The sequence below is a fragment of the Ammospiza nelsoni genome, chromosome Z (assembly GCF_027579445.1).
Source record: "Ammospiza nelsoni isolate bAmmNel1 chromosome Z, bAmmNel1.pri, whole genome shotgun sequence".
Taxonomy (NCBI): Eukaryota; Metazoa; Chordata; class Aves; order Passeriformes; family Passerellidae; genus Ammospiza; species Ammospiza nelsoni.
In genome coordinates this window covers 42,426,718-42,452,809 of record NC_080669.1, presented here as the reverse complement: position 1 = coordinate 42,452,809, position 26,092 = coordinate 42,426,718, and the positions used below count along the sequence as shown (strand labels likewise).

General features: G+C 39.6%; 1 protein-coding gene across 2 annotated transcripts in view; it reads left to right on the top strand.

The window, feature by feature from the left end:
* Nucleotides 1-11,563: 11,563 nt before the first annotated feature.
* SLC1A1 (solute carrier family 1 member 1) overlaps nucleotides 11,564-26,092 on the top strand; it is a 50,773-nt gene continuing 36,244 nt past the window's right edge. The window contains exons 1-2 of one of the 2 annotated variants that reach the window (XM_059492207.1): nucleotides 11,564-11,623; nucleotides 25,400-25,540. In XM_059492207.1, coding sequence (XP_059348190.1) covers nucleotides 25,486-25,540 — 55 coding nt within the window. In that variant the 5' untranslated portion in view covers nucleotides 11,564-11,623; nucleotides 25,400-25,485. Of the gene's footprint in view, nucleotides 11,624-11,888; nucleotides 12,060-25,399; nucleotides 25,541-26,092 lie in introns of those variants that run through there. The other variant, XM_059492206.1, reaches the window with a different exon arrangement.

Genomic DNA, 26,092 nt, shown 5'->3' with positions numbered 1-26,092 from the left:
GTGTCACAGTAAAGTTAACCACTGCTGACTTTTACATTCACAAAATTTGAGACTAGGAAAATCAGCACTGCAACAGACTCTTTCCCTGCTATTGTATTTTTGTTTTCAATGTAGAATGTACTTTCATTTTCAAAAAAGCATGTGGTCATAATCTGAAAGTAGCAAAATTTAAATGTAACCAGAATTTCTTTAGACTACAGATGACACAAATGGAATACCCCACAGACACATTAGATGAAAAGAAGTAACCTACTGTCAGCTGACACTGTGAAGATTATACAATATGATCTCTGTATTGTGACTCCTGCTTTGACAAAGAACATGTTTGAGTCCTTCCTACTGGTTGATTGCATGAGAACAACCATATTATTCTTTTTGTATGGTCTCCAGATAGAGTGATCCTGGGGTGCTAGACACATCTCTGGAAATTCTAAAGTGAACCTACAACTGAATCTACTAACTTGAAATACAATATTCTGCTGCATGTTTGACCCCAGTTCCTCTCTACTCCTTAGCAGGTGAAAAGAGGACATAAGCAAGGGGTTGAATGCACACACATGGACAGAATCTATCTGAATTTATGTACAGATTGCTTCTTGAGTACTTTCCGCTTCTGCCATAGAAAAGAGCTGTGTTCTGCAAGCTCCTGATATTGACCAGCAGTGTGGGGTCATTTCCATGAAATCCTTTTGCTAGCACAGCACAAAGTAACCTGCTCACTTGTTAAAATACTTTCATATTTCATCAGTCAAAAACCTTACCATGCAAATCTGCTGTACTGCAGTTAAGTCCTGATGCACAGGGGGACTTTATGTCCTTTTGGATGACAAAGAGTTTCCACAGCTATTTCTCAGGAGATTTTGTCTCTCCAAAGGCTATTTTCAGAAAGATTTGTTTGTTCTTACAGGACATTTCTATCAGAACTGTGAAGTTATGCTTAAACTGCCCTGCCGAAAGTTAATTATAAAACTTGCTAGAAGCATAGGTTGAAGTCCTGCTTACTGCTGGTGACCACACATTTCTGTCAGGCTGGAAAAGTCAGCTGCTTCAAGCCCAGCAGCATTTCCATGACAATATTGTGTCCAAAAAATTCATTTTAAAACCTAAAATTAAAAAAAATATTAAAAGGTGATTTCTTATGGTTTTAATTCTATTTCTTACTATAGAGTTTACTGATCGCCAGCTAAACAATTTCTAAGAAACAAAGCAAAGCCTCAAGTCTTCTCTTTTGGCTACTGCAATTAATTAACGAGAATTACCTCCTCTATTGCCCCCTTACCAGTAATAGTTACACCTCTGGTGATAAGTAAGAATCCTAAGGCCTAAGAACTCTGTCCTGGATACAGGGACAAGAGGATGGAGCTTTCAGTGCTGTGTATTCCACACCACCCACATCACTGCTGGAGGGGTGCGGCCTTGACAGGAAAACACTATGAGCAGAAACTGAAGTGGCACCATCTTTAGCCAGGGCACATGGAAGGGCATGTGCCAGAGCAGAGTCCAGACTGCACTGCTACTAGGCACCAGGATAGAGCTGGCACCATAGCTGTTGTAGCCATCAGAGCCAGCACTCCGGAGCTGCTGGCTGCCACTCTGCTGCTGCCACCACTGCTGCACCCACAGCCCTGCTGCTGCTGTGGTGGCAGAGAGCGAGAGAGAGCCTGCACCAGTACTGCTGCCACCACCAGAGCCAGCGTCTCTGCACCACAGAGCCTTATCTGGAAAAAGTAGTTTTCCAGATTTTGTTTTGTCCCTGTTTTTCATTGTTTCTGGACTGGGGAGGAGGAGGTTGAGCCACAGGAGCCGCCACCCTGGCATGCTGCCTCTGTTTTGCTGAGGGCCATGTGATGATGGTTCTATTTTGCCTGTGTTTAGACAGTGCACTGATTTGTGCCCAGGTGGACATTTGGTGAATACCCTTTTGTGGGCAAAACTCTCTCCTGTCGCTGCCTCTTGTACACTCTTTGTTACTAATATTGTTGTGATTATTTCAATAAGTTGTGGTTCCAGTTTACAATTTCTCCTAGTTTCCGCCATTATCAGAAGGGGCAGGGGGGAAAGGGGGCAGCTACAATGGGTTTAATTTTTCACCTGGGTTTAAAACCAGCACAAACTGAATCACTGAAAGGCATATATAGGACTAAATTAGTTAAAAGTTAGAAAAAATTACACTAAAAATGACAGTAAGTGTTTTGTCTCCTATGAACTACTATCAACAACAACCCTCACATGATATATTGAAATAATGACCATATTACTGTTCAAACTGCTTGCATAATTTGCACTAAAATATTGTCTCTTGTATACTAACAGCTGTGTGTGAGATTTACTTACCACACTGGATGAGCATTCACTTGGCTCCTCTTGTTCATTTTCCCTCCTTGTTCCTAGCAGGCTTTTTCTACAGTTAATGCACTGAGACAGATGCTTGGCTGTCTAAGGCTTTCCTACAACCATGAAAATTTGGCCTATGACTTCCCATGCAGTTTGAACCTAAGTTCAAAGGCCAAGCTTCAAGTCTCAAAATAAGATTGCCTCCAAATCATGGGCATTTTTATAATACCAGCTTTTTTCTTGCAGCTAAAATTTTGGCATACATTTCATTGCAGTTCAGGGAGGGCTGTAATTTGTCATCCAGCACTTCATCTATGTTTGTAGAGATATGGTAGCCCATGGTGTTCATCCTGTTTCTCCTGGGTTAATATACCCTTTGACAGCTTTCATTCCCCAGCTTTTGCAGAAATTCTCTCTCAGAAGAAATTTAAGACCATGGAGAAAGGATACACAAATAAAAGCTCCAAGGGTCAGGTGGATTTTGAGATAAACCTGATGAGGTACAGCTGCAGATCCTGAGGAAATTGGTGGAGGAAGTGGCTAAGTTATGTATCATATTCGAGAAGATGTGGCAATCCACTGATTGGTAAAGGAGAAATATAATCCCGATTTTTTAAAAGGGAAATAAGGTACACCCAGGGAACTATAGGCCTATCAGTCTCATCTCAGTGCCTGGCAAGGTCATGTAGCATATCTTTCTGGAATGAAGGTACAGGGAGGTGATTTGCAACAGCCAGCATGGCGTCACTAAGGGCAAATTTTGCCTAACAAGTTTGGAGGCCTTCTATGAAGGATTATAGTATTGGTGGATTATTAGAACTACCAATTTTGTGGACGGGACGTGCCTGAGTTTGTCTGGCCCCTGCAGCTGAACCAAAAGGTGACAGCTGTGGTGTTTTACCTCAGAGATTCTTTTGGCTAGCTGGATGTTGCAGCTGGGCACGTGGAGATAAGTTCAGGCATGCTGGGGCTCCGGTGGTGGCAAGATGGAGCTTCCTCTCATAGACGGTCCACTCCTCAGGTTTCCCTCTGACAGAGAAGCTTTAAGGCGGTAGTGAAGGAAAGGAGTCAGTTCTGATGGAGGGCTTTAATCCAGAGCTTTTATTCTGGCCCACAGGCCTCTGAATCCAGCAACTCCTCCAACAGAACTCCCGGACCACATGGTTGCTCGCTCTTTTACTCAGGGGAGGGGAGGAGGGAAGGGATAGGAAGCCCACCAACCAGGTACGGGAGAGGAGGTCTCAAGGGACAAAGGACACCTGGATGGCCCAATGCCCCCTGGGGGGTAGAGGGCATCTTTTGAATCTGCCCAATCACTTGACACCCTTCTGGAATTCCAGGATTGACAGAGAGTGCTTGGCAGGGGGCAGGGTGGGGAAAGGAGGGAGAAGAAACCCAAGGGTTTGGGGTAAAACCCTGAAATCATACTGTAACAGTGAATGAGGAAGGAACAACTGACATCATTTACCTGGACTTGTGCAAAGCATTTGACACTGTCACAAATGACATCCTTGTCTCTAAACTTGAGAGACACAAATTTCGTGGGTGGAACATTATGTGGATAAGGAATTGGCTGGGTGGTAGCCCTCACAGCTGTTGCTCCCAAAACAGCTTGATGTCCATGTGGAGACCAGTGATGAATGGTGCTCCTCAGGGGACCAGCGCTACATATAGTATCTGTGGCAGTGGCACGGACAGTGGAAGCACCCTCAGCAAGTTTGCTGATGACACCAGTCTGTGGGCAGCCAATGCACTGGAGGGCAGGGATGCTATCCAGAGGGACCTGGACAGGCTGGAGAGGTGAACCTGTGCCAGAAGGTGGGCCTCTGGAAGTTCAACAAGGCCAGATACAAGTTCCTACCTCTGTGCTGGGTCATCCCAAATACGGACACAGGCTGAGTAATGAATGGGTGGAGAGCTGCCCTGAGGACAAGGGGTGTTGCTTGACAAGAAGCTTGACATGACCTAGCAAAGTGAGCTTGCAGCCCAGAAAGCCAACCATGTCCTGGGCTGCAGCACACGAAGTGTGACAAGCAGGTTGAGGGAGATAATTCTGCCCTTTTATTCCACTCTTGTGATCCAGCCTATAGTACTGGATGCAGCTCTGGGGTCCCCACCACAACAAGGACATGAACATGTTGAAGTGAGTGGCCACAATGGTGACCAGAGGGCTGGAGCACCTCTTTTACGAAGACATGCTGAGACAGTTTGAGTTTTCCAGCCTGGAAAAAGCTCAAGGAAAAACTTCTAGCCACCTTACAGCATCTGCAAGGGATCTACAAAAAAGCCAGAGGACTTTTTACAAGGGCATGTGGTGAGAAGACAAGGGCAAATGGTTGCAGAGACTAGATTTAGAATCATAGAACAGTTTTACTTGGCAGGCAGCTTAAAGATCATCTCATTCCAATTCCCTTGCTGTGGACAGGGAAAACTTCCAGTGGACCAGGTCACTCAAAACTCCATCCAGACTGGACTTGAACACCTCAAGGGATGGAGCATTAACTGTTTCTCTAGATTACGTGTTCCACTGTCTTCCCACTCTCACAGTAAAAAGTCCTAATGTCAAATATAAACCTACTCTCTTGAGGTTTGAAGCCATTCACCTTGTCCTGTCACAACATGCTCTTGTAAAATGTCTGTCTCCATCTTTCTTGTAGGGTCTCTTCAAGTACTGGAAAGAAGGCAAGGTATCAGATAAAATGAGATTTTGAAATATTTTAAAAGATGAGTTCTTTCCTTGAACCATTTACAGTGCATTACCGTTGTATTTTTCCAAATTTTTTTTTTACATTCTTTTGAAGTAGAATCCTAGCTCACAATTAGATCTTTTTATTCTAACGTGTGCAGGCAACTAAAAAAGCTGAGGCTTAGACACAGACCATGCTAAAGCTCCAAATGCTGTGATGAAACTCCTCAGAGCAAATTGAGAATACAATGACTGTTTAGTTCTGCCTAGAAAAGATGCCAAGGGCACTGAGTATTTTCAAGCTCTTGAAATGTCCCAGAAGGTCAGATCGTATGCCTATAATTCATTTTTGAGTTGCATAGCCAATAATTCTAAATTCCTTTCTCAACTTTGCTCTTCAGATCTTTGGCTATCTCAGTTAACATATTACCTCAAACTTGCTGAACATTTTCTAAATTAGTGTTCACTCACTCATCCATTTCAATGTGCTACTAAGAGATTTGAGTTCCAAAATAATTTTGTCATTTGCTATCATCTTCTATCCAGAAAACGTTCTGCTTCATTACGTCTTCATTAAAATAAATCTCCAAAAGGAGTGTGGGTGAACAGTGTCCTTCAATTTCACTTATGTCGTTTGTGAAGACTGGTAAAAAGCAACTGCTTGCTAGAATCAATAATTTTATAATTACATGTATAGTACATAGTTATATGTACTAGTACGGCAACTTGTACCATATATCGCATAATGAGGCATCCTGCAGAGTTGCTGGAGCAGCAGTAGAATATTATCTTATAATTTTTGCTTTGTTCACCATCACCTTGTATTAATACATACGTAATTTGTGTAGTATGGAGGTTAAATGATGTTACTCCAATATGGCTGGAAAATATCACCATCTTCACTTGGGGAACAAATTATTATTATGCTAATAAAGTGATATTTGTTCAACATAGTTTTACCTCTTAATTTTTCAAGATTAAGAGACACGATTGCCACTACAGTAAAGATTCAGCCTTTTCATATGGGCCTAGAGATCAGATGCAGGTGCTGCTGTGAAGTAACTCTTCCTCTGAGGTGGAATTGCCTTGTACATATTACTGTGCCAAAGAACAATATATCCTGTGCAACACCCAATATCAAGTCACATCTGAAAACAATAATGCCTTATTCACAGCTCAAAAATCTTGGAAATATATATGAGGTCTAGTTCAAATTTCTTTTAGTCATTTGCCTTAAGCAGAGTTCATTTCTGAGTCAGCAGGTGAGAAGATATTACAAAAATCAGAAGTGAAAAGGTAAATCTCCACTCCAGATAGTAGATCTATTGTTCTACTCTACAAAGATTTACTGAATAATTTTGCCCATGAAGACATCATACTTCAAAACAAACTTCATCCCTGCCATGCTGATATTCTCTGACAAACATTTTTAAATGCTTTGCAGAAACTCAGATATTTTTACTCTTTGTGCAAATTTAATTAGTTTTTTTATTACTACCAGAGTTCCTTTGCACATGAGGCTAAAGAAGGGTGTTGTGAGAAATATGTGTGCTTCATACTTATCCTTGTTGTTCATACTTACCCATTTTGTGTAATTAGGAAGGAAAACTATTTGCAGTCATATTGGTCTAGATTTTTTCACAGACTCTTAAGTGGCTGAATCTTTAAGAAAAAGAAGAATAATTTTTAAAATCATTGCCACAGTATGCACCTGGATTTACACCACTGCTGGTTCATGATGACTTCACAGATATGCCATCACTCTTTCTAGGCAAATGAGAAATTTGTGACCTTGTAAAATGTGTCTGCCTGTAATGATTTTCAGAGCTTGGCTTTCCTTCAGCCTTCTGTTAATAGTACATAACTACTAGTTAAATCTCAATCTGTGAAACACATTTCATGCCACCTTCCCACTCTGCTTGCCCACTTTCTTACAACATAAAATGTCTGCAGCCAGGAGAACATATAAGCACAGTATGAAATATTTACACTACTGGAAACAAGAAAAAGTAATGACACTTTCTCACTGATAGAAATTCCTCCAAGTAAGATATGGACACAACATCTTCCAAACTTCATTAAAATAAGTGACAATATACGCAGTATTTTTACTGAGGCCAGGAACACAATTTACTAAAAAAACCAGAAGTGATCTAGAATGCAAAGTTCCACATCCATGGTTTTAAAAGCTTAACAGGTAAACCATTATCAAGGAATTCTAATACTTTTTCATCATTATTCGTTTATGTTTGTTTGACACAGATGAGTTTTGATACCAACTGTGAAAAATAGCTGATAAAAGAATATTTAGTTACCAAAAGTGGGTTTTGGTAGCAAAAAAATATATTCAATATTAGAGGGCTACAAGCTAGCAAACAAAAATCTCATCTGCAGCTGTTGTCTTCCTCCCAGTTGTGGTCCCATTGACTCCAACAACAATAAAAATCTCATTGATCGGGCATAGGATTTCATTTAATTAAGGAAAACAAAACAAAACCCCAACAACCACTGACACTCTCCCAAAGCAAGCAAACAAAAAATAAAGTCCAAACAACAAAAAAAAACCCCTCCCAATGTCCTCTCTTTGTTAATTTTAGCTCAAATCCAGACTTTTTTATCTACTGTTAAGCATAATTCAACAATTCTAAAAAATCTCAGTTGAAGAAAACATGAAGAATGACTAATTTGATAAGGTTTAGGGTATCTTTGGCAAGAGTAGAAAAACAAGTGCAAACAGAAGATAAAGCACCTACTGGTAATATTCTGGAAGTTCTATGTAGTTAGAGGGATCCCCCTATGCATTCAGGAACAGCTACTGAAATAGAAATATGTATGACTTTAAAATTATAAGAGAGGGTTGGATTAATTAAATATACCAATAAAGTTTCTGGTAGTTTAAAACTACACTGGATTAAACAGCAATTGTGAAAGAAAAGTCTACTGCTATTAGACCAGTATCATGGCACCAGATATAAAATCAGCCCTGTCAAGTAAAGCTCAGTGGAGGAATTTTTTTCCTATAATATATTTTTTTCTCATCACATACGCTATATTATACAGCATATATGGAAGTTAAACTTCAAGGTCAGATGTCAGGAGGCACGTCTTCCAGGCTATAAGGAAAAATTCTGCAATTTTAGGTGCTTGGTAACACTAAAGTATTTACAGACATAAGACACATAAGATCTTTGTGCATTTTGTTCCACATGCTTTGGCACTTCACTGAACTTAAAAATGCTATGATTTTTTTTGCATTATTTTCTCATTAAGACAAAGAGATATTAGAAGGAACTGATCAGTTTGTGTTTTCAAATTTTGTATATACTCATGGCTTTATGTTATTAAAAAACTATTGCAAAGTTCCTATCTTGTGCACTGGCCTTAAATTAAAAAAGCAAAATTAAATTAAACAAGCAAAATTAAATTTAAAAAGCATATTTTAAACCCTCAACTATTCTACCCATATTTTATGTAGATTATTTTTTGAAATATTTTAAAAATACTGTTGTTTATCAAAGCACTTTTTAAAAACACAATACTCAAAATTTCCTTAATTCCCTGTTGATGCAGTTTCCTTTGTATGCTCACCATAAACTAGAAGAAAAAGGCACTTCATTAGTTTTCTATGGAACAAATCAACTGTCACCAAAACTTATACGGTAAGCTAACCAATGCAGAAAAAGCTGAACATCTAAATAAGTAAAACTGAAGTGATTTTTTTTCCTTTCTTAATTAGAATCACTGAAGATCTTTTTTAAGATTTATGAAAGGGCAAACTTCCATTTGCTATACTCTGCTCTGCATTGTACTGTACTGTACATGCTCCAGTAGGACTGCTCTCCCAGCATCTCCCAGCACTGAAACATTCATATGCCTCAAAACTGAAAATATTCCTACGCTGGTCTTCAGTAATTCACTTAAAATGTAGTTAAGAGAGTTATACAGATTGGAAGTTATTGTTGAGACATGGCTGTGTAAGTATTAGTACACCATGTGGTAATAATTTATCAATAGAATGGTTATTTATGTATTTATGTACACTCCTAATTCTACAACAAAATAATCTGAATTATTTTAGCCTTCAGGAAAAAAAACCCAAACATGGTGAATGTATGTCATTGTTTCCCAGGACAGTGTTCACATTTTCAAGACTGATTCCTCTGTATGGTTCATTAACATTAAAAAAATTAAGCACAAAAATTAAATCATTTTTTCATGCATACAATCCTGACCATGATCTACTCTAACAACTTTGTAACAGTGATCAATATAGCTGCAGAATATATTCTTATCGTCTTTACAGGTAGAGTGTATCGACATTTTTTCACAAATGCATTCTATTCCTTTCATAATGATTCCATGATGTCTCAAAATCAGACAAAAATTTAAAAAAATGTTTTAAATAGAATATAGATTTATGTTTGTTCAGTAGTTGCACTCACTAGGTGTACAAGCAGGTAGTCTTGAAAAGTGGTGTGTCTTTTAGTCTTTTCATATAGATTAATTAGTTTTTAGAATAATTTCAACATTTCAAGAATGATCCATGGGCTTAGGCTACATTTCTTTTCCATTTTATTGGGATGCTTTTTTTTGTGATGTTGGGTTTTTTAATTTATAACTCCCTTTACAGAAACTGCTAGCTTGACTCTACATCCAGGATCAAAGCCAATGTCCATCATTCTATAATAGGAAAATTAAATTTAAAATGGCTTGCTCATCAGGATGTTGAAAACATCCCTATTTCATAGGCTTGATTTTTTACACCCTTTAATTTTCAATGGGTGTTGTGTTGTCAACTTTGTGGGTTTAGGTTTGGTTTTTTTGAGGTCAAGACTGTGGAATTACTTTTGATGAAATTAAAAAATAAAGACAATTATTAAGGAAAAAAAGACTAGAACTTTGGCATGCTTTTTTCCTTAAACATTTTTAGGGACAAAACACTAGCAGAAAATAATAGAACATTGTATTGTAACAAAAGTTATATGGGGTCTTCAATATTATTCAATATATATATTGTCTTGCTGTTGCAGAACACAAAAATAAGATCTATCTCTAGCCTTCACAAGTTGTAAAGCAAATTGTCTTATGTTTTTTCTAAGGTTGTGCAACTCCTTTAAGATATTTCAAGCTTCAGGAAGAAATATATCAGCCACAATCACATTGTTTTGTACCTGCAGAAGGGCATTTTTCTGTCCTTAGAATGCTGCAGATGTACCAAGAAGGTACTCCAAAATCCTTAATGTGAAAAAGGATACTTAATGTTTCAGTATTAAGAGAACTACAAAACCTTAATAGAGAAATAAGTAAATTATAACCTTATTTTAGCTAGTCTTCAGGAACTGAATTGGAATAATTTCCCATAGCTCACCAAAACAGCTCAAAAGAGAAGCAGAGTAAGTTGTAAGAAGGGCTATGTGAGAAGGTGAATAGAGAGAAAATTAAAGGAAGGCCTAAATTCTGAAGATGTCTTGCAAATCATTTTGTTCTTACTATCTAGAGAGGCATCAGTTCACCACCTCCTGGGGCAGATCAGACATTTGACTTACTGAAAGCAACATCTGAGACTCCAAGTATATAGGAGAGGAAATAATAGTTTTAAAAAATTATATCCTGTGGCAATGAGATCCAAAGGCAGAGCTCTTCTGCACGAGGTATGCCTGATCTTGCCCATCCTGAAACCCAGTGTGTCTTTTTCTTCAAGTATCTCTTTGGTGCCACTCATACTTTGTGATATTTCCATACCAAAGTCTAGGCACAGTTGTTTCTTATAATTTCTTTGCATTAATTATTTTTGTTTTGCTTTACTGTAGCTTGTAATGTGATAGTATGCCAGCCTTCCTTTTAAGAGGTCTGACACATTTTATGGCTTAATTAAACTAATATATTTACTTATCTGTTTCCTTTCCACCACTGGGCTACCACTTATTTTTTTAAATTAAATTGTCCTGATGACAGATGCAAACAAATTACTGCAGTTGCTCTACACATCTGAAAAATAAGGACAATTTTAGGTGTGTCTCTATGAATTTATGTATCTAGGTCCAGGTTTTAACACTTGAGATTGATGACAGCTCTTGCTTCTCATCCAGGTGGATTTCAGTCCTCTTACCTGATTTAACAAGGTACATGCCTGACTCTTTCTCCAGGCTGTCACACAGCACAGCTAGATTCATGTGAAGAAAGAATGAAGAGAGAGCAGAAGTGACAAGGTTTCAATTGCGGTTTTTGCTGATCTCCTTCAGGTCTTAGTTATCCAGGTGTTACAGACAGAAATAGGTAAACCTCAGTAGTGTATGGTTAGAAATCAATGATATCAAGTGCAATTAAACAAGATAAAATAAATTTTCATTCTGCTCTCTCCTTCATGTCATTCAGCAAGACAATGGCAGATTTTGGTTGGGGGCTGTTTGTTCTTTGCATTTACCATTGAGCTACGGGTTTGACAATCAAAATCGGCATCTTTATAGACATATTGAAAACCATACACCCACAGAGAACTGGGTCCAAATATTATATAAGCTTTAATCAGCCTTATGATGGGGAGGAAGAAGGAGACCATTGTGAGATGCACAAGAAATAAACGCTTCTTGGATATTTTAGTATGTAAGCCTAGCAGGGTCAAATCCCGGGGGGGAAATCCGACATTTGTGTACCTGCAGTCCCCAATTTTGTCAGCAGGAGCTGGGTGTGCTGGCCGGCAGGTGGGCCGGCCGAGCGAGGGGCGGGCGTGGGCCGGCCGAGCGAGGGGCGGGCGGGGGCCGGCCTCTCCGGTTGCCAGGTGAAGCGCGACGTCTCCGCCTCGCCGCGGTGAGCGCGCAGCCCCGCGGAGCGCACGCAGGCGGCTCGCTCGGTCCGGTCCGGTTCGGTTCGGTTCGGCTCGGCTCGGATCGGATCGGATCGGATCGGCTCCGCGCGACACGCACCGCACCAGCCCCGCCGATCCCCGCCATGGCGAAGGCGATAAAGAAGGGATTTCTCTGCCCGAGCTTCGTGAGGGAGAACTGGCTGCTGCTCAGCACGGTGGCCGCCGTGCTGACGGGTGAGCGCGGGGCAGACAGGGAGCGGGGCGACGCCGCCCCCCGCCCGGCCTTGCCAGCACGGTACGGCCTTACCGGGCCGTACGGTGGCGCGGCGCCCGACCGGAGACGACGCCGGGGCGAGGGGGGCTGCGCGGCCGCAGGGCAGGGCTGGGCAGCGCGGGGCCATGCTAGCGACCCACCCGAAAGGCAGGCGAGGGCGGCGGGCTGCTCTTCAACGGCTCCGCCGCGGCCGCGGGGAGCAGCCCCGCAGTGTGACGGTGCCGCGGCGGTCGGGCGGGAGCGGGGCTGGGCGCGGGGGGACGCGGCGTTGTCAGCCCCGGGCGGCCGGGTCGGCAGCGGGGGGCCCGGGGCCCTCCTGGCCGGGCCGGCTTCTGCGCGCGTCCCTCCGGCCCCTGTGGCAAAGGTCGGTGATCGGCGGGGCGAGACCGCCGTGCGGAGAAGCGCACGGGCGCCGGGGGCTGTGGGCCCTCCGTGCTGCGGATCCCCTCGGCGGGCTGTGCCCCGGGGGCCTCTGCAGCTCTGGGGGACGCGCCCCTGCCTACTGCTGGTCTGCAGGTGGCAGCCCCGCCGAGGGAAGCTGCTGTAGGGCCGGGGAGCGGTGGAGGTGGCTGCTTCTGGTGGCCCAAGCGAGCGGTGCAGCTGGAAGAGTTTGGCAATGCCGCCCATCTTTTGGAGAGGTTTTCGGGGTGGAAACGTCTGGCAGTGCCATCCGGCTTTCAGAGAGGTTTTCACGGCCATCATTGTAAAGATAACAGGATTTATCCCCTGTACGTCAGCCAGCTTCTGAAGGAAAAACGAGTTGAACGCCATCTTATTAAGGATAAGTGGGCAAAGAGGGCAAAGAAAATGCACTGTGTTACTTAGATGAAGAGATTTTTCCATAGGGCATCATTTTGGCCCTATTTATTTCATTTTCTCTTGGATATTATTTGGAAAGCCTTGTTCACTTTTTTTTATCCTGTAGAGAAGTGGTGCTATAAATATTTCCTTAGCTTGCTGTCTGGGTCTCTTTCAGATGACTTTTCTGCTAATTTGAATTTTGGCTCAACCATGCCTATTTTGGTGCAAATTTGTTCAGAAGAGAATTATTATTTTGGAATTCCTCCTAGTTATTTATAAGCTGTAATCAGAACTGTGCTTACATATATACATATATGTATGTAAGTGTATTTCCACAATGCACTCAGTATTTGAAAGATCCCTGGATTTTTCTGACCTTGTTCAAAAATATTTTTGTGAGTTTTGTATACCAAGTGTGCGAAGGGCCTTGCTTTGAAAATCTGACTGTACAACTGGAGGAGTGTGTTTATGTGTCTGTGTTTGCATGTGTACAATTGCTTTTTCACATAGTCTTGTCAGGTATTCTTCCAGGAGTTGGCGTACTTACTTTTGATTTACAGAAGTGGTTAAGAAATATTCCCCTCTTATTATCTTCGGTGTCTGTAGTTAGAATTGAAGATTGTGATGTGATTCTACAGCTGCAACATTCTGAAATTAAATTTCTCTGAGAGCCACAACTTACGGCAATGCAGGAGCTGTGGGGACAAGTGACCCCAATTCCCCTAATACCCAATAGGAATTCCCAGTAAGAGGACAGTCTCCCAGCACCTGCTGTGTCCTTCAACTTCTCTGCCTGCTGCACTGTAATTAACAGTCCATATCTCAGGGGAGCTCTATAATATTGTCAAAGAGAGTCTTCATCGTAATTCTGTGAGCCTTGGACCAAATTACCTTTTCAAGGAACTGTGTATCTGCAGCATTTCCTGTATTTCTCATAGGTGAAGTAAGGTACACGAGAAGAACAGTGAAACCCTTGTAAAGATGGAGTTAAATGATATATTATTGCTTTACTACAGCATGAGGAAAGTTTGTAGTATACCTAGAGTCCACAAACCCTTCATAATTAAATTTACATATTTATTCTTTTTTAATATACTCTGGGAAATTGGTCTGAGGTTTGTTAATCTAGTTAGTTTGGAAGAACAATTTAGCATTTATGAGCAGAAGAGTGGCACATCATTTTGAAATAAGAAAATAGGCATTTCAGAAGTGTATGGAAGTAATAAATGCATCAAGCTGTGAAAGTATGCTGTGAAAGCTGTCCAGCTGTCTTGCAAAGTACCTGACATTCCTGCACCATCGTATGGAATCGTGGTTTTTGCTCATGATCCTCAGAGCCATGTTCAGCATCCAATTGAAATATGCTTATCTTTTCTAGTACCCTTACTAAATTGAAAAGTTTTTCTGATTACTTGTGTGCAGCTCTGAAAAGAGACAGAAATGGAAACCCCTCAGAATTCTGAACACTGCTTCCTTCAAGAGTATTATTATCTTAAACATTCAACATTTTGCCTGTCCTTTCCCTTTTCAAATGTACCAGAATTTCTTTCATAGCAATTGTGTATGTGGAGGGTGTAATTTAAAATCTGTACACAAAATATCTGGAGTGTCATGTTTTTTGGGTAAAAACACCTGAATGACTATTCAAACAAAACAAAATTTGAGGCTCAAGTGGTTATTTTCCTTGCCTTAGAAGAGAGTCAGCTTTAGGCCACTAAGCTGATGTGAAGAGATGTGTAACCAGGAGAGCAGCAGCCTCACACAAATATCTGCAAAAGGAGGTGCAAAAAGGTGCAAAAATCTTGCATCTTGTTGTTCTATTGGCCTTACTGAGCCCAAAGCAACTGAGCTAAGAAAAGTCAATTTGCTTTGAGTGCTTCTGCAGCCCATTTTATAGAAAGTTAAATTGTTTCCACATTATACAATCAAGGCAAAATAAAGTGGAAATATCCCTGAAAATTACTCACCCTGAAACAGGTGTCCAAAGGGTAATTGCATATGGAGAGTTTAAGTCACACTTCACAGGTTTCTCATAGAGTATTTCTTATTTGTCATCACTTTGTCTCAAAAAGGTCACTGCTGCAACACAGACAAACCAGTCATGAAAGGGAAAGGCTGATTATGTGACAGTGTCTGGGAAAGATTATTCTGAGGGATTCAATTCACCTAAATTTGCAGATACTTTTTTTTTTAATTGCTGAATGGAGTGTCTGTCACTTCCTAAACATATTCAGAATTTAAGATACCTCTAAACCTGTCTGTGACTTGGGATTGGGCTTATTTCAACAGCACACTTGTGGGATACTGAAGTTGTTCAGGTATTTATGTGGAAATGTGAGAAATGCAGTATTGAGATTGATAAAGAAGGAGGAAGCTAATGGCACCGAAGACTGTGAATCTCAGGTGTCCTTTCTTCAGCCCTTTGTTCATCAGGGGTGTGCCAGTGCGGTCTCAGTGAGAGGCGGCGACAAACACTTTTGTGTTCTGCCATTACCTTCCTTCATCGTTGTCCTCTTCACGAATGTACACGGTCCTTAGGCTGTACGCCTCAGGCACCGCGAAAAAGGAGCCTTGGTGCCGGGCCGGGAGCCGGGTGGGGCGGGAGCTGTCCGAGGTGGCTCAGCGCAGCCGGCACCGGGCGGCCGGAGAACGCGCGAAAACGCGAGCTGCAGCCAGCGGCGATGCAAGGCAGGGGCGGAGTAAAAGAGAGGGCGGGGGTCAGGTATTGAGGCTGGAGCATGCCTAAACGACTGACTTTTCCACCTCTGAAGTGAATTTATTCAGTCTCTGCACGATCAAATGCTTTGCTTGTGCAGTTCCATTGTTGAAGGATTTGGGCTGGCATCAGCCTGCCTTTGAGAGTGAGATTTAAACAGGCATAGTTCCTGTTGTAACACCAGCATTGCGGAAACTTTGAGTGTTGTGACTAAAATGATTTTCCAGAATTTGGTAAGTGCACTAGCCATTGAATCTTCTAGTTTGTATTTTATGATACCCCCTGGCAGTTTATATGCCTTTATTCTCTATAATGTTAATGGAAGTTATTATATAATAATATTAAGTAGTAATATCTCACTTTAAGAATATTTCTTTGTTTCTAGACAAATCGGGTCCATTCATACCTGCTAAATGAAGGGCTGTGCTCCCTCTGTAATCAGACTTGACACGGGGACTTGACAGCTGGTTTTAATAGCAGTAGTTCTGCATTACTGGAAGCCCACCAGTGCACTCATACAAGAATGAATGTCTCATAGGGTGAAGACAACAACAGAACAATTAGTAACCTATCACTCTGTTGATGGCCTTTCCCTATGTAGAAGGCCGCCTGAATCCAGGGAGCTCACAATATTCCTGAGGTTTTTTTGCAGATGTTGACTGCAGCCTCTAAACCCCAAAAACATATTAACTCTCTGTCAGTAAGTTGCTTCTGTCTCCAGCAAATGCAATTTAAATAGCAAAATCCTAGTCTTGATATGAAGTAAAGTTTCACCATTTTCCCTCTCTCCCTCCTTGCACCATATCAAAAATGGCCTCTTGGGTTAGTTTAGGCTGTCTTCAGTACCATTTCTTGCTTGCACAATATAGTGGTAAGGTTCCAAACAATGAAGTAGATTTATAGTCTCTTGAAATATGCTAGCAAAACCAGCAAGAAAGAAGTTCTTGGGGAATAAGGAGAATATAAAAAAACAAAAGAATTATTGCTTTGTTTCTGACAAATATAGATGTAAGCCAAACATTCAATTTCTTTCTTGAATTCTAAAGCACAGCATTTTATTAATTTGGAATTTATAAAATATGAAAACCAGATATCTTGAATCAACTATGGTAGCATGGAAATTTAAATGAAAACTGTTTTCTTCTTGCTGTGCCTCAGAACAGCAAAGATGATACTTGTGACTTTCTGTGCCGCTCTAGACAGTGATGATTCTTGTATCTGTGTTTCTCTGTAACACTTACCAACAGTTTGATATAGGATGGGATCTCTTCAGAAATGTATGAAACACAGCAATTCTGAGAAAATGTCTGAATTTAATTTTAACAATGGAAAGTAAAATGTGTAGTGACAAATAATTTCATCTGACAGTTTAACATGCCACTGAGGATCAGAAATTCTCTAAATCAGGAAGTCAGACAATGGAAGAAATCAAAGGTAATTGAAGTTAAGCATGATGCCTCTTTTGAACTGTTTTGAAGCGAAGAAAACCCATCTTTTATTTCTTCTTCTGGCATGTAAATTTTCCAATTTTATTGTTTGTTTTAACCCAGTCTCTGGGTTTCACTTTATGTGAGTAAAGTGAAACTATCACTAGAGCTGAATTTTAAAATCTTTGGAAAGGGTGAGCTTAATGTCAATTTACACTCTGAAAAGTCCCCAAACTACCAAAGTCTACTGGTATTATTTTTACATTTGAAGCAAGAACCCCAATATTAGTATCAGCAAAATATTTTTCTGTATCCAATTTCCCAATATTATTTAAGGGAAGATGTAATTGCAAAAATTACAATGTAATTGCAAGAATTTCTTTTCTTTTATATTTACATTTTAGAAACAAAGCATAAAGACACTTAATCTTATATACCCCATTAAAAAAAATAATGTTCAGGTTGAGACTACTTGCAAACAACAGTTGCACTGTTCGGAAATCTTTTTTTTTTTTTCCTATAAATGCCCCATAGGATTTGTGCAAAGCATTTGTGCTTATAGTCCCACAACATTGTCTTGTCCAGTGAGAACACATGTGTATCACATCTGAAGATCAGAGCTCTATTGGAGTTAGCGTTTCAAATTTCGTGGTCCTTTCATGATTTTGGAATGGTGAACAACCTGGCCTTGCTTACTCTGAGCTATTTTTTTGGGTCATGTATCTGATTTCTCAAGGCTTTGAAGTCTTCATTAGTTTCAGAATAACAATGTTACTGCATTTTGCTATCTGTCTATCTTTAGTGTCCACTAAATTGCCTTTCCATCTGCTTATCTCTATCACAATCATTCCACTGCTCTTCCAGCAAGGGGAGAGCTAGAACAGAATGTCCTGTTTACTGTCCTTTTCTCTCATGAATGAAGTAATAACAAGGTTTAGAATCTGGCAGATATTTCCAGTTACTGGCCTTTCACCTTTTTTATACCGCTTCCAACCATTTAGTTTCTTGTGTGTTTTAGGGGTCTTAAGTAAAGATGCATTTCTCCTGATGTGCTCTACTGAGCTAATACCTCTTGGGCTATCAATGTACAAAGGTGCTCATGCAGCTTTGGGATAGCAAGCCAAACATTGTGGAAAGAGAACAGAAAATCAGTGGGGTTTTACAAGGAAGGAGGAGAAATTATTGGTGTTTTGTGTGTGGCATTGTAATGGTGCCCATGGTACTGTAGTGTGTCAGGCCATATAAGCAAAACATCGGATGCTACAACTGAGAGACATGAATTTCTGAAACGATTGAGAAAAGGGGTCTAAACAAAAACACTGCTTTATAAATTGTAGTGCGTTTGGAGACATTGTGGAAGCACTAAGACCTATACATGTCTGGATGACTGCATAATTAAAGAAGGCTCACACATCATAGATGGATGAGATGAAGGAGAAGGGTAATGGTTTTAGAAGTGATATATGAAAGGGGTCATGAGGAAGGTCTGCAAAAGAAGAAAGACCAGTTACTGTTGTCAGGTTATCTTTTAATTTTACTGTAAAGCACAGGAATAGAGAGATAGAAGGATACCCTCTGGGTTATCATATCTAGCCTCTGCTGCTTTGGGTTGCACCATTGTAGATAAAATTCTGTTAAATGCCATGCTCCATCTTAACGTTATATAGGCCATTTGATGCTGTACATCCTCCTAGGAAGCTGTATTCGTCAATCTGATGGTTGAAAGCCTTACGACTTCCACTGTAAATGTACTGTTTCACTATTTATGCATCCAATAATTAAAATATTACTCCATCACTAGTATTCAACCATTTTCTATATTGCTACCTCACTCATCCATGGTGGACAAAATAAGCTCCTTCATCTCCCCTCAAAAGGTAGGCTCTTCATTTTAATTACCCTATAGTCCTCCTTCATGTGTGTTTGACACTGATTTTGCTTTTCCTGAAACCTTAATGAGTTTCACACAGTATTTCCCAACAGAACAGGTGCTTTCACCAGGACACATCCAAATCCATGAAGAAATGTAGGTTGCATAGCTGTTGGGACAGAATTGTCATTTTCCCCAGATTGTTTGTTTATGACATGACCTTGCTTATAAAATAAATAAGTTTGTTATGTTAAGGTTGTAAGCACACTACTTCATAAATATAATAAATTAACAAGTTTTTGAAACTATGAAAGAAAAAAATCTTATCTCTGGTATGACAGTTTATTTTTTAGTGGTAGATTCTTTTACTAGAGTTCTAGCTAGATGAAGCACAGTTGAAAGGTTTTTTTCTTCATTCACCTGTATATTGTTTTCTTGGCTTTCTCTGAAGGAAGTTTCATCTGCACATGGAAAATATTTGGAAAGTATGTGCAGGTGGAATTCATCTACACTGTTTGGATAAAGGAGAGGAAACCCAGAGTCCAGTAGGAGACATTGTTAAATAATCAAGCTGGTTAGCCAGCTTGTTTATGTTTGCATGTTTGGAGGGAGTACTGGTTCAGATTCAGCAGAACTGTGGTCACACAGTCACAGGAAAATAGCCACTATTTCCCTTTTCCTGGATGAGTGAGCTAACTGCTCTTGGTTTGACGAAGGAGGAGGTGTGCCTTGTGCAGGGCTGCCTAGCAGAGGGGCTGCTCTGTGTTAGTGGTGACTGCTACAGGCTGCCATATGTTATCAGCCCTGTTCCAGGCTCCTGCAGCACAGAAGGTGGCAGGAGTTATGTGGGTTTGCTGTTTGCAGTGGCCTTCAAACCTACTGTGAGTAAAGGGAGTACACCTACACTGGAGCAGCTGATTTTTACCCCTCTGGCCAGCATTCCACCTTGCCTTCATTCCTGAAGGTCCATCACAGGGAGTCACTGTCTTCCTGAAGTTTTCTCACACTGCAGTCAGATGACAATGTGCTACTTGTGTGAAGGAGTTTACAACCACTGCACCCTCAACAGGATAATCTGAGAGCATCAGGGGGTCTCACCATGGCAGAGGACAAGCATTCTCTTATACATTGCTACTAAATATTCTTCAGTAAATCAAGAGCTGATATGGAAACTCTCTTCTGGAAGATTTCTGAGAGAACTTTTCTTCACATGTCTTTGTAAGCAAGCTGGTAGTCTGGCTAACACAAGCAACCATAGAGTTAAGATTAGTTACCATGTAATTATACCCCTTATACCTTAGTGGTTGCCTGCAGTTTTTCCAAGAATCATCTTTTTTCAATCCACATCAGTATGTTTATTGGAAGATAGAGTGTAAAACAGTAAAATGTGTAACATTAGAAAGTAGTAAAAACAATGCAAAAGAGCTGAAGTAATATGTTTATAAGCCTTTGTAATATATTCTTCCACACTCTCTCTTTTAGTGTTCTGTAGTTGGCACTATATTTCTTTGCACTAAGAGACAGCCAGTGATAAGAGAAACTCTATGGAGAGAGCAGACAAAATTGTTTTATAAAATATTACTAAAGGACTGAGAATGTACCACACTGCAAAACTCCTTCCTGCCTGTGCTGCAGTTTGACATGTTTATATTGAATATTTTGTATTGTGTTTGAAATCAAGTCAGTGAACTTTGTTTGCTAGCCTTTTCAGTTCCATGAACCATCTGCTGTGAGGTTAATCCAGTTAAGACTCACCAAAATTATAGAAGTAATTGTTTTAGTCTGTCACATCTGTGCAGCATATAATGTGAAATTATGAAGAGCCTAATCACTTAGTTAATAGCACAATAGATATTGATACAATTCAATTAAATATTACCAGGTTTGAACAATGTGACTTTTTTTTTCTTCTTTCAGTGCTGTGTCAAAGCAAAATTCCTGTAATTTCCACACTGTCTAACAGCATCAGCAGGATCACTAACTGCTTCAGTGAGAAGGAGTTTCCATATTATGAAATTTTAAGAAAACAGGAAAAATAAATACCACAGCTTTTTTTTCAGAGCAATACATGTGCTACAGAACAGATAATTTTACAAAACAGATTATTAGTTTTACAAAAATACATGCTGGATTCCTTTTCTCATTGCCTTTATGGTTCATTCCTAAGGATCATTCGCATAATAAAGTCAGTGGGAGGTGAAGGTGATATGTTGTTTCTTCAGTGTCATGCACACTGATGGAGAACTCCCTGTCAATAGAAACTGTGCATCCCAAACCAGTGTTCTCATCCATGAATGCAAATAACATGAGGGAGTCCCACCTGTTGGATAAATTTTTTTTTTCTGTTTCACATTCTCTTTCAGTGAGAAACAGAAGCAAGCATGTCTATATGTGGACTTAGGTTATCTGTTTCAAAATTGTGAGTTGTTCTACCTGTGAAGGTAAAGAAAGTAAAGGGGCATGCTATCTTACCATATTCTTATCAGGGATGTAATCAGGTTTTGAAGAGCAACTAACCCACAATAGTAATGATGTAAAGCAAATAAGTACTGTAATGTCATACTGCATATCCTGAACAGATTCAGATACTCAGGGTTTCTGAGTTTTGAAATTCAAAATCTGTATTTTGTTGACCTCACACAAAAGGGTTCAGGGTTTAGCTATGACTTCCTGAAAAATTGTAAATGGTCTCCATGTTGGGTTGCTTGGGAGCTTCTGAATGGCCAGCATATTTTTACAAGTTTACAATAGCCGTCGGACAATCTATGACACACCCCATGTGTGCTAGTATAACTGAACATGGAGATTATGCCAATGTTTTGAACAGAATGTGTGTAGGTTTTTTACTCATTTCTAAATCTGTGTCATGAACTTCAGCAAGGTACTTGAAGAAAAATGTAGTAGCCTTATAATCGTTCCCATACAAAGAATTTACTTTTTCCTTAGATAAAATTTCAGAAAGAATAGCAATATGCAAAGAAACACTCCAGATGAAGATCAGATTGCAATAAATTACTGTTCACCACATACCCAGATGTCACAGAAATTGTTTTGCAGATAGACAGAAACCTCAACATAATGGTCTCCCAAGCCCATTTTACCTAATTTCAGTGGTGGACTCACTGACCATAAATACACAGGCAAGACTGGTTCTTCCACCTCTCTACACACAGCCATCATCTCCTAGGTCCTGTAAAGCCTCAGGCTTGGCAGATGTAATGGATCTAGTGCTATGTACAGTGGAGCCAGTTGCAGGTGCTAGGTAACCCCTTGCAGCACTTTCTGCTGCCCTTTTTCTGGGTGGCACAATGAAAAATGGCTCATCCTATAGAGGGGAAACATGCATTCCCTCTGGCTTTTTAAGCTGGGACTCCCTGAAAGTTGGGTGCCAGTGGGTTTCACTTGGTGTGCTTATATTCAGTGATTTTCTTCTGCTCTGTTTTTCTTGTTCTTCTCATCTTCACCCCTCACTTACTTCGTCTGTATTTGCACATTTTCTTTGAAGGATTTTCTGTCTGTTACCAAGCTTATAAAAAGCCTTGTGTGTTACCTAGGAGAACAGTAGCAAAGAGTTAAAACATGTGAGAATTGTCCTGTGGCCTTCATTGTGCTTGCAAACTCAGGGACCTGACTGCACCTTTAGTTTGCTGTCTTGGTGGCTGCTGGGAGAGGAAATGTAGACCCCATGCTATACAGCATGTGCTCTACTATTCTCAGTTACAAGGATATGTTTTCCTTAAAAATTTAAATTAAAGGTATGAGATTGTACCATTTATTCCACCATCATTCTTCACATCTGCCAAAGACTGCAGAAATCTGGAGCTTAAGCAGAATGTGTCATTGAGCTGCAAGTAAAGGATTGCTCTTGTGGTAAAAATCATAACCTAACTTAGCCATGTGGACAAGAAGGAAAAGCAAAAAGAAGAGATGGAAAAGAAATACAACCAGTTTATCGCGGATGAGAAGAAAGGTGGAGTAGTTGAAACTCCTCCAGGAAAGATGAAGAGAGCAAGTAGGAAAAATAACATTTTGCTCTTCAAAAAGTACAAGCAAATTATTCCATAAATTAAAGAATAATAAAAAAATAAAATTAAAATAATAATAAAAATTAAAAATAAGAAGGAAGGAATCCTAATATATAGAAGCAGCTTTGAAGACTTTATTTTAAGGTTGTTAAAAGTAATTGTTGATTTTAATTTCAGAAATAAGGGAGTTATCAGGAGCATTCATCTAGAGAAATTGAGATTTTTATAACACATTGTCTCTGCTTTGGGCTGCTATAATCAATGTGATGTTAAAATCAGTGGTTACCATGAGAAATGTGTTTATGCAACGACACTTCTTTTTGTGTGTTGCAATTCCCAGAAGAAATTTCCAAGTTAAACTTGGTTATTAAGAAGAGGATCAAAAAGTTCTACATATGTCCATTTCCTGTACAACAGCAAGTTTATTCTGCTGAATTTCTAATCTTCTCTTGTTACTGTTACAAAATAAAATTTCTTATATTCCCATGATATATTCAAGCAGCATATGCTAGATGCTAACTGCAGTTAAAAAGTAGCTGCATTTTACTGTAGTTTGGTATACTACACGAGTTAATATGGATATAAGGGCGCTGCTGGGTAAAGGAATTGCATGAATAAGGAATTGAGAGCAATAATGTAATTTCAAGAGGTTGTTGAAACTCTGTTCTCAGCTATTGCCATTAGATAAATAATATCCTCAACAAAAAAATCAAACAGAACAGGTACAAGTGTATAGATGGAACATCTTAAGGAAACCCTGCTATAATTTTGAGAGCATGTGGGAAGTTTTTGTAGTGAAATCTGAAGAAGTGGAAAATAGACCCCTCAAGAATTAAACCAAGGGTGAATCTTTCAACCTGCAAGCAATCCTGCTGAATATACAATTATCAGAATTCCATCTGGTCAAATATGGCAGTCATATAGAATGAAAGGCAGATGGTTAGAGCACATCCTAGCCGTACCTGCTGAAAGTAAAGTGGCATTACACAAGTTGCCATAAACATGCAGTTCAGTCTTGCTGCAATTTAAGCAAATGTCTACTCTAAGTTACATGCATTGTCTGAAGACATGGAAATTACCTGTATGGTTAGATTCAGCTATTTACTCTGGTGCCTTCAGGATCAAAGCCTTAGCAACTAACTTCAACTCATGTAACCATTTTACAAATGGAATTTTATCTTGCTTGGGCTTATCTAAAAGTGCAGAGTAAATATTTTCAACTCATCTAATTCAGTACCTAGATGAGAAGTAGATATCATTGTGTCTTATCATTCTTTAATCAAGGTTATTTGCATAATATTGCGAATATCTTCAAGGCTATTAAGATTCAAGATTGCTCCAAGGAATTCAAGCTGTCTGTATTCACTGGCAGAGATTACACCTTGATCAGAAATCTTAATAGTTGACTAGAGCAGCTCATTTTCTTGGAAGGTTATCTGGTTAATTTTCCATCTCTATTAACAGGAAAGACTTGGTTTTTAATCTGTTTTAATTTTCATTTACCTTGATTTTGATGATGGAGAATTCTGACTTGTTCCTTCATTGGATCCAGTTAGAAACTGGATCTCTTGATCTCTTTTCATTCAGGACTGAAGCATTACCAAGCTTCTATGTGAAACAACAGTTCTAGTGCTTTTTAGACTAGAAAAAACATTTTACACATATCCTGTAACAGTCATTTTAATTTGAAAATCATGTTGGAATGGAAAATAAAGCTATTGCCTGTCAAACTGAGGAATTTTGTCTTTTGATTCATAATTTTTTTTCTTTTGGTAGAAGTCTTATCTGTGATTTATCTCAGAAGTGGGAACTATCTGATAATTCATATAATCCAAAGACAAGAGGATGTATAAAGGTTCCTTGTGCCATGGCTCAATCACTGATTGAATTTATAATCTGGTATTTTTAGGCTGGTTGTGTTGTGAAATGAGTGTGAAATGAGCAGAGTGTATTTTTGTTGTTCTGTTTCCTGGAAGTTATTAAATTAATTTAGTGATTACAGTCACACTCTTTCCTAATTATGTAGAGCAGCAATTACTGAGTGTGTTGCTGCTGGGTAGGCTTATTTTCACCAAAAGAAATCATCTGAAGTATTTATGTCACCATCTCTCTTTAGTGTTTGGTAGTGTTTATATAGTCTATTGATTTTTTAAATGCCAGTTATGAGTCTTCTAGAACTGGTGAAGGTGGGTAAAAAGTCAGAACTGGACTGGACTGATAATCAGACCACCTAATCAGATTTTTCTGAAGACATACCTAAAGACATCCTGCTTCAGAATTATGTGTTATTACTTTGCTTATTAGAAAAGGAAATAAATGATTTTACCTGATTTAGAAGTTGTACCAGAGTTGTGAAAATATGTTTATTTTCTCTTTTTATTCTGATATTTTTTCTCCTTGTCTCACATGTTTCTATTATAAACTACATCGAATTTGTGTAACATTTTTATGTCCCTTTTAGGTATTGGGATTGGCGTGCTGGTACGGGAATATGGCAATCTGTCTAAGTTGGATAAGGTCTACTTTGCGTTTCCTGGGGAATTGCTGATGAGAATGCTCAAACTCATCATTCTGCCATTAATCATATCAAGTATGATCGCAGGTATGACTGAAAATGTACTGTTGGCTTGTGGGACTATCATTGTGGGTTAGCTTTTTTCTAAAGGGTATAACCCCTAAAAACAACTTGATGGAACTCTATACTGAGAAAGAGAGATTTCATACCTTTAGGTTAAATTATTTCTTTATATAATGAGAATGAGAAAAGATTTAGAAAGATTAGCACTATTATGTATAACATTATATAGAGCTGTGAGCTAATAACTTTGCAAATCTATAGATTCTTGTATCTTTCTCTCCCTATTTTCAGAAGTGGGTTAAGCACATTGCAAGCCCAAAGCTGCAACTACATATTCTGAGGTAGAGTTAACTGTTATAAGCAGTCTCATGATGCCATTTCAAAAGCAAGAGAGAGCTGATTTCATTGCCTTCTGTCACAAAGAGGACATTCATGACCTATACTTCCTTGGTCTCAGCTAACTTCCCTGAGGTACCTTGCATGAAGTCTAGCATTCACTGAGCCCTTCTGCGAGTCCACTTGTACTTCCCCAAAACTGAAAACTCCTTTGAACCAAGCAGGTGCTTGGGAGACTGT